At 54.3% G+C, this 7,086-nt stretch overlaps 1 protein-coding gene across 2 annotated transcripts in view; it reads right to left on the bottom strand.

Moving 5' to 3' along the window:
- Positions 1 to 6,879, bottom strand: part of TRAF3IP3 (TRAF3 interacting protein 3) — a 23,731-nt gene extending 16,852 nt beyond the window's left edge. Inside the window, exons 1-4 of one of the 2 annotated variants that reach the window (XM_010836865.1) lie at positions 6,427 to 6,879; positions 2,307 to 2,711; positions 272 to 419; positions 62 to 125 (exon numbers count right to left, since the gene is read on the bottom strand). In XM_010836865.1, coding sequence (XP_010835167.1) covers positions 62 to 125; positions 272 to 419; positions 2,307 to 2,651 — 557 coding nt within the window. In that variant the 5' untranslated portion in view covers positions 2,652 to 2,711; positions 6,427 to 6,879. The remainder of the gene's footprint in view (positions 1 to 61; positions 126 to 271; positions 420 to 2,306; positions 2,712 to 6,426) is intronic. The other variant, XM_010836864.1, reaches the window with a different exon arrangement.
- Between the last annotated feature and the right edge of the window lie 207 nt (positions 6,880 to 7,086).

Here is a 7,086-nt window from a genome sequence, read left to right as displayed (position 1 = left end):
TAGAAGAGAGGAATGGATGGGCTGCGGGGGAGCTGGGGCCAGGAACATGAAAGGTACTCACTTGGTTTGCTGACTGGCATCATTCTTGATTGTTGACTGTGTTTCTCCTGCCTTTGTCTGAGTGCCTGAGAGGGAGGGGATAAGATGATTCGGGAGGCCTGGGAGAGGCAGTGAGGGGAGTGGGGAGGTGAGGGGACTCTCCACTGCCGGCGAGCTGAGACAGCTGGGGCAGGATACTCTGCCGGCCCCAGTGAGGGCGGGAGGCTCTTACCACGGTGGTGTTTGGGTGCCTTCTTGGTGGGAGAGGCCTGTGGTGGAAGGCCACCAGCCTGGGTGGGGCAGTGGCCAGCTGGATCCCTCCAGGCGCCTGAAGGAGGATGGTGCTGGGTCGCAAAGACCTCGCAACTGGTCCCTGACAGCTGGAAAGCAAGTGGGGAGGAAGGTGTTGCTGCGAGCCTAGATAGAGCGTCTTAGAACAGGGTTCTCTGGCTGACTGCAGAAACGTGAGCCAGTGATTAAGTTTCGGGTCCAGAACACCAAAGGAAGCCATTCTAGTCTTCACAGCCCCAAGCTTCCCCCTGCTCCTGCCCTCACTGGTCCTGGCTGGTGGGATCAGCTCCTCCTCAGGCCAGGCACATGGGGAGCGGGGCTGGTCTCCAGTTAAAAGCATAAAGGCTTAGTCACTCGGTCGTGTCTGACTCTGAGACTCCATGGACTCCTCAGTCCGTGGGATTCTCCAGGCAAGAATACTGGAGTGGGTAGCCATGTCCTTCTCCAGTGGTTCTTCCCAACCCAGGGATTGAACCCAGGTCTCCCTCATTGCAGGCAGATTCTTTACCAGGTCTCCTGTTACTTTCTCTCAAAACCATGATCCCAGCCCCTTACAAAGCCCCCATCATGGCGCTGTGGAAAGAGAACTGGTCTGAGGAGGGAGTGAGGGGGACCGGGGTCGGGTCCTGCCTTCCCTTGGTCTCAGGCTCCTGTCTGTGTAGCGATGAGTTTGGAGTAGATGGTCGCCAGGGTGCCTTCCATATTCTAGAGGGGACTGCCTTCCTCTCAGCACCAGCTGGAAGATGGCTAAGGGTCACTGAAGAGAAAGTAGGCCAGCAACAGGGAGGAATGTGTAGCAGTCGTCACAATTAGTCTGCAAATATTTTCTTCTTACAAACTAAAACTAAAATCTAGTAAATTCTATGTTTGTAATGTAACACAAAAAGGCTAAGGAATGCCTATGGCAGCTAATCGTGCAGATTAAATCTCAATAAACCTTACAGAACTGACAGGTTCAGGAGGAGTTCTTTAGGCAACTGTGTGTGTGTGTGTGTGTGTGTGTTTTCTTCTTAAAATTTTTTTTTTTCCATGAAAGCATTCAGAAACCTTCTTGCCTTAGAAAGTACACCGCTGGTTTTCTTTTACAGTTGGACTCAAGGATCCTTTTTCTGAACAGCACCTGCTGTGTTGGATAACAGATGCACTGGCTAAGAAAGCCTGATAGAACACCTACTCTGGGGACGGGACAATATCAGGCACCTCCAGGGACGTTAGAGGACCCGTCCCTGCTGTCCATGTGCTCACGGCGTGGATAGGAAGACACAGATGGTTTGCTGGCTGAGCTCATTTCAACATACCCTAGTTTTTTTTGTCAACACCGCTCCTTCCCAGGCCAGACTGACGGGCCCTCTAAGAGTTATACAATCTTCGAGGATTCATAGCCTCGTAAGGACCACAGGGAGCAGAGGTGGCCTGAAGAAGCTAGGGCAGCTAAGGTTTCCTGGACCAGACGTGGCCTTAGGTGAGTGAAGTTAGTAGAACTGGGATTGCCCGAGAGAAGGTGGGCGATGCAGCCGCCTTATAGGAGAATGGAGACAAGAAACGTGTGTGTGTGTGTGTGTGAGTCAAGCGGGACATTAAGAAGATCTGGCTTGTGTCCCTGGCCCACAATAAGCATTCAGTGAATGTTTGTTGAACAGTGATGAATGAATGCTGTAGAAGATATATCTAGATAGACTGAATTGGAACGGATACTAGGAATTAGCTGTGAAATTATTTTTCTCTTTCCTAAAAGGCAAGTGCAAAACAACAATAAAAAGTAGGTAAACAAGCCCCCCCTTACCCAGCCCCCCCCCCAAAAAAAACAACACAAGAAGAAAAACGTCAGAACAAGTAACTGGCTAAGGGAGACTCTGTGATGACTGAGGAAGGAGGGACTTCATTTAAATCAGTTTTCGGTGACCTTGAGCCCACCCACCTGCCTTGCTCCCGCAGCCCATCCGCTCCAGGGCAGTGTGTCCCTCAACATGGCCCACCTGCTGTCTGGGGGAAGAGATCCTGTTGGCCCAAGACAAGGGCTCCTTGAGGTCAGTGGCCTGGCCTGTCCTCCTGGAGGGGCCTGGCTCCCTGGCTGGCGGGCTCTGTGCCTCGCCTTTCTCCTCCACCTCCAGGTTCCTCCGTCTGAAAAACTGCTGCTGGCGCGCTCTCCGGAGCTGTTCCCTCTGCTGGGTCCTCGGGGCCTTCCCCACGAGGCGGCAAGTGGTCACGTTGGGGCGGCAGCGGCGGCTCTCGCGGGTCTCCTGCCGGCGCTCGCTCTTAGCCTCGTAGCTCTCAGCCCACCGGGCCAAGCCAGGGGCAGGCCTGGGGTCTGGGCCGATCATGATGACCTCCTGAGCACCTGTTGTTGCTTGGCTTCCAGTTCCTGGAATAGCTGCCCGGGTCTGCCCAGTGCCAAGAGGGAGGCAAAGGGGAGGGGTCAGGAGATGGGCAGAAAAATGACCACTTCTCTAGATGAGGGGGCAGAAATAGCACTGTGTCCCATACATGTGGGTTGAAAACTGAGGCGGGGATGATGTCACGCGGGAATTCAGGACTTGTGGGTCCAGTCTCTCGACTAATCTCTGCTCTTCTCTGGCCTGTGCCTCCCTTTCTGTAAAGTGGCGAGATTCCTCTGGCTGCCACTTCTTCCTTGACCGAACATCTCAGCCTGCCTCCAAGTTAGGGGAACATGAGAAATAATTGATAAAAATCACCAAAAGCCTATAGCCCTTTGGATGGCAGATGCGGACGTGTGCCTTTTCCAGGAACTTCTAGAGAAGCAGTTAAATTGGCTCCCTCTTCCTCCATCTGAAAGGGAGGCCAGCATCTTTATGCTCTCTTGGCCTAGTTACTCAAGTACTAATAGGCAAGTGACTTTTCTCGAGGCCTGGACAGACAGCCAGACCCTGCAAGGTGCAGCCAGTCCATGAGCAGCGCCCACTGCCCTCTGCTTAGCCTTACGCAGCGGGCTCATGAGCCTGGTTCTGGGCGTGGTTTAGGAGGGAGACCCCGCACTATTGCCTCCAGGCATGGGATCCTGACATCGGTCCCTTGACATTCCACTCCTGGACCAATAAACTGAGCTCTGACTCTCAGGTTCAGATCACCCAAATCAGTATTGGCTGAGCACCTGTCCGTTACTGGCCAAAAGCCATTTCAGAGCTTTCAGCTCAGTATCTCTTGGAGCAGAGGGTTCCTTTGCTTTTTAGAATCCCCTCCCTGTTAGGGCTAAGTGTGGTGGCATGTCTGCTTTCCTTAGTCCGGAGCCAAATTGTGTCTTCTGCAACCACACGGGTTATACCTAAATAAGGCTGTGTTTCAAAAATGAAACAAAAGCAAACAAACAAACTCAGTAACCAGAAGTCCCCAGGGAACCAGGCTTGGCGTAGAGGCCACACTTGCTGTGCCTTCACACGCTCTTACCTGCTTGCTCACGTCACCCCCAGCCCTCGCCCCTTCTCCTGCTGTCTCTTTACTACTCTCCCTCACCTACCTTGTGCAACTTTGTCTGTTCTCCCAGAACCCTCGGGGAGCTTGGCTAAACTGGGCCGGACTTAGGGCTTCCCTGGTGGCTCAGCTGGTAAAGAACCCACCTGCAGTGCGGGAGACCTGGGTTCGATCCCTGGTTTGGGAAGATCCCCCTGGAGAAGGAAATGTCTACCCACTCCAGTATTCTGGCCTGAAGGATTAATTTCATGGACTGCATAGTCTCTCGGGTCGCAAAGAGTTGGACACAACTGAGCAACTTTTACTTTGGCTGAGCTGGATTCTGAGCCCTGGAAGTTCTGGTCCCTGCCTCCACTGGTCCCTGGAGTTAGCCCAGAGACTCATGAAGGGAGAGGGACTTCCCCTTACAGCTGCTGCTTCTGTCCATCCACAGCCTCACTCCCCACTGCCTTGGAAACCTAGTTCCTGCATCGTAGGTCAGAGAAGGGTTTCTCAGCTTCAGCCCACAGGTGTTTGCCGGCTCTGGCCCCTTGGGTCTTTTTAGAGGTCAGACAGACTCAACAGGTAGCAGCCTCTCTGCCCTTGTCATTGGCACGTCCCTGCACCTCCCAGCTCAGTCTGGAACTCTCTGCAGGATTCTTGCTCTCTATCTGTGATCATTCCATTCCTTCTCGGGGGTGGGTGGGACAGGCTCACACCCTGAGTCGGGTAGTCTTCGTGTTCAGGCCCTGTCCGCTGTCCGGTGCCTGACTCTCCAGGTGTGGAGGGGGCATCCTCTGGTCTCAGGCAGCACTGAGCCCCGGCAGAACTGTGAAGCTGTCAGTGCCCGTCCGCTCGTCCCGTCTCTGGGTGTCTCTCCCGTTTCTTTTGGCTTTCTTCCCTGCTCCTACTCTGCAGGGTCCCCTTCACATCTCACCTACCACTTTCTCCATTTAAAGCTTAGGAAAGGATCTGAGAGGCCCATTCCTATTAAATGAAAATGGATGTGCAGGAAACTCCATGTTCAGAAGCTCTGCTTATGGTGTCCCAGGCCATCAGCCTTGGTTATTCTGCCGCAGATGGGGGAGGCGAGGACCCCTGGCCATGGGCTCAGACTGTGGACTCCTGGCCCTGCTGCCGACCACCCGTGTGCTTTTGAAAAGCTATTGATTGTCTTTGTGTCTCTGTCTCCTCATCTGTAAAGTGGGAACCTGCCTCCTAAGGTTATGATGCTTAAAATGCATGCTAAGCATCAGGGCCGTAACACACAATAAATGTTAGCTTTTAATAATAGCATTATTTTTACTCCCGTCCTCCTGATCTTGGATATTGAAGACTCAGTGCTATACGACAGAGGTTCCAAGCCAACCTAGCACTCCAGGACCCAGAATGCCCAGTCCTCCAATCCCCCCCGCTCCCTTCCTCTTTGAGAGGTACTGTTTACCCCACGGAAGGGATGCTGGTCCCGGGTTGAGACCGTATTCACTGTTGCTCTGTTGGTCTGACTTCTGGGTGTGGGCTACAGGCAGAAAGGGCTGCCTTGTGGTCTAGAAACAGCCACCATCTCAGTTAGGCCCGGCAGAGAGGCAAAGGGGGGTGAGTGAAGAACCGGTGTGCCGCCTGCCTGCCTCCCACCTTTAAAAGTGGGGCGCTAGATCCCCTCCCTGTGTGGTTCCAGGTTATCCCTCAGGCATCATAGAGGAAACTGGGCAGAACACCCCTGCCTCCTCCAGCTGTGAAGAGCAGAGGGCTGTGGAGGGGAGATAAGTGTACGGGCTTTGTCTGCACCAGTTCGTTGAAACACGTGGCTGCCCTGCTTTACTTCCTGTGGGGCAGACGTTGACACCTGTTGCCCAAGCTGGGGGTGGCAGTAGAAAAGGCTCCTCAGGGAAGGAGGAGACCCTCCCGGACCCCAGGCTCTCACAGCTGGGGGATTTGGTGTGGCACAGCTGGGTAGAATCATCCCAGCTCTTCGGGAGGTCTCAACTATTCTGATTTGCTCTAAACACAAGCAGCCATGTGGACGGCTGACTGACAGAGATGCGCTGTGGGAGAAAAAGGAACTGCTCCCCGTGTGGTTCAAAGAGAGGTCACTGGGCCACTGCCCAGGCAGCCCTTGGCAGCTTGACAGGCCTCAGCTGGAGCTCTGGGAAGAGGTGGTACTGGCCCGGGGGCGCTGTCCTCGGTGCCACTGGGGAGGCCAGGGCGCTGCCCTCACCGGACAGTGCTTTGTCGCTGCCCTTCCCAGTCTTGGCTCCTACTTCCTGGCTGTGTGTGTGATGAGTGGCCTCCTGCATGAATGAATGGTCAGACCTTCCTAGTCCAGAGCTCTCAGCACGAGCTAGGAGCGAAGGGCCTGCACCCACGCCGCTGGGAAGGCAGCTGGGTGCTACGGGGTCCCTCCGGGGAAGGGAGCTGTAAAGTGTACGGCCCATTCCTGGGAGCCTACAACCTCAGGTGTCTGACTCTCGGCTCGTCTCATCCAATGGATGGAGCAGAGGACACTGGGAGCTGGGCCTCCGGAGACCAACACGGGACACTTCCCTGGTTCCCCACATCCAACACTCAAACCACTGGAGTGGACAGTGTCTCCCCCTTCAGCCCAGGGAAGCTGGCAGACAGCGTCTTCCGCCCCACCCCAGAGTCGGAGGTCCCCAACCTGGATGCAGAAGCCTCCTCCTTCTCAGTTACCTGAGGTCCCAGGCTCCAACCCCAGCAGCTCAGGAAAGCATCCCAGCTCCTGGGCAGGTCTTGGCTGTGGTCTCCACAAAGGGGCAAGATCTCAATCCATGGCTCAGGGCCCCCTGAGCGTTTCCCTTCCTGGTACTGTCTTTCTTTTTGCACAGCAGCCTTGCTGAAACAGGAAACACAAAGCCACAATACTTGCTCACCCCAGTTCCGCTCTCTGGCACGATCCGAGGGGCCCCTAAACCCTTGAGGCCTCCAGGGCTGGGCTCAGGAGCTCCTCCCACCGGTGGGTACCCCAACTGCCCTTTCTCTTCCTATTTGATTGGTGTGAACTCTTGGACGGTTTCACATCAAAATTCCCTTTCCAGGATTAGACAAAGATGAATCTCTGGGTCAGATTCAAACCTTGCAACTTGCAGGGCTGGAAAAGAGACACAGACATAAAGAATAACTTGTGGACACAGTGCGGAAAGGAGAGGGTGGGACGAATTGACAAAGTGGGATTGATATATATATATATAACACACACACACACACACACACACACACACACTACCAAATGTAAAATAGCTAGCTAGTGGGAACCTGCTGTAAAGCACAGGGAGCTCAGCTTGGTGCTCTGTGATGACCTAGAGGGGTGGGATGGAGGCATGGGGTGGGGAG

Source organism: Bison bison, unplaced genomic scaffold (genome assembly GCF_000754665.1).
Source record: "Bison bison bison isolate TAMUID 2011002044 unplaced genomic scaffold, Bison_UMD1.0 scf7180017864067, whole genome shotgun sequence".
Classification (NCBI taxonomy): domain Eukaryota; kingdom Metazoa; phylum Chordata; class Mammalia; order Artiodactyla; family Bovidae; genus Bison; species Bison bison.
Note: the sequence above shows the minus strand (reverse complement) of the source record. Positions and strands in the feature narration are given on the sequence as shown.